General features: G+C 33.8%; 1 protein-coding gene across 1 annotated transcript; it reads left to right on the forward strand.

Moving 5' to 3' along the window:
- Positions 1-240: 240 nt before the first annotated feature.
- On the forward strand, positions 241-1,503 carry LOC115245314. The gene is made up of 2 exons (XM_029823576.1): positions 241-423; positions 711-1,503. The coding sequence occupies exons 1-2, from the start codon at positions 334-336 to the stop codon at positions 984-986; spliced, it is 366 nt and encodes a 121-aa protein (XP_029679436.1). The 5' UTR covers positions 241-333; the 3' UTR covers positions 987-1,503.
- The last annotated feature ends 206 nt before the right edge of the window (positions 1,504-1,709 follow it).

Here is a 1,709-nt window from a genome sequence, read left to right on the forward strand (position 1 = left end):
CAAGAAAAGTCTGGATCAATCTAAATGAAGAACTATCAAACACTTATATAGATGAAGATGGAAATTTGCAATTTAAAGAATATTTCTTGGAAGAGACGACATCAGAGCCAAAGCCTGAAAAACAAGCTGCCACTACAGTCGGCATCACAGAAAAAATGTTGACAAAAATATTAGAACAACTCTCTAATAAAAAAATTGAAATTGATACCGGAAAAAACTTAAGAAAGTTGTCAGACAAAGAACCCCGCACTAATCATATGGAAAATCTGTCCCGGTCAAATCAATTGGTTTTTACATATGTTGTAGCTTATGACCTACTGAACAAAAGATGTAATGGGCACAAAGCTCAATAATGGACAGTTATCGAGTTATAACCAGTCAAACATGAAAAATTCGGACTGCCGAATAGTCAAATCTCGGAAGGTATTGATTTTTTTGAAAAATGTTTGAAACAAACACACACACACATAGTAGGGTTTTACAAAATCTGTTAGTTGGTGACATTATTTGTGAATTTTGAATGACCTTGAAAAGCTCCGTCAACAAAAATCTTCCACAAAAATGCCTATTTTTTATTATATTCGTGTAGCTAAATTCGAGACGTTTTCAAAATATTTTTGATGAACCTTTTTTCTACTAAAACTTCTTGAGAACTAATATACACGATTTACCATCTCTGGTTATGAGATTTGACTATTGGTACATTTCAGGTTCGTCTAGCAAGATCTTATATTCAAGATAAGATGCAGCGTGATGCACAAGAAGAATTTCAATTGGATTCGTTGTTTGATGAACAAGGTTTCATAAGGGTGCGAGTGTTTTCACGATTCCGTAATGCTACAAAACATCAAATATTTATAGCTTACAACATAAGAGATGCAGATAATATAGATGATGAGAGGGAGGCGATTTTTGGTTATTACTGCACCTGTAAGTCAGGCGCACGGACTGTGGGTACATGTGCACATGTAACCAGCGTATTGTGATATTTAGGATATGCACGACACCAGCCCAATGTTCGTTATCCCTCTTCATCATTATTGAACACAATATTAGATGCCGCTCAGAGACCACCACAGCAGGATCCAAATAATGAGTAATATACAATAAGATCATTTATTTTATTACCCCACACATACACACACAGCAGAGAGGGTTTGGAGTCAAAAAATACTACGGGAGTGACGAACCGTGGGGTCCTTATCTCTGCTGTGACACATAAAGATTTTTGTTCACGGAGCTTTTCAAGGTCATTCAAAATTCACAAATAATGTCACCAACTAACAGATTTTGTAAAACCCTACTATGTTTGTTTCAAACATTTTTCAAAAAAATCAATACCTTCCGAGATTTGACTATTCGGCAGCCCGAATTTTTCATGTTTGACTGGTTATAACTCGATAACTGTCCATTATTGAGCTTTGTGCCCATTACATCTTTTGTTCAGTAGGTCATAAGCTACAACATATGTAAAAACCAATTGATTTGACCGGGACAGATTTTCCATATAATTAGTGCGGGGTTCTTTAAAAGAATGTTATAATAAATGAAAGTAAGTGTAAAATAATTATGTTTCATAATTATTTAGAGGGGATTTTATAATCAAGTTTCTGGAAATTTAGTTTCTTTAATACAAATGTAAATAAACAAATTTTATTTGCTTATTATATTTAAATTATTTCCCGTAATTAATTTATATACATGGTGGC

The sequence above is a fragment of the Formica exsecta genome, unplaced genomic scaffold (assembly GCF_003651465.1).
Source record: "Formica exsecta isolate Colony F162 unplaced genomic scaffold, ASM365146v1 scaffold94, whole genome shotgun sequence".
NCBI lineage: Eukaryota > Metazoa > Arthropoda > Insecta > Hymenoptera > Formicidae > Formica > Formica exsecta.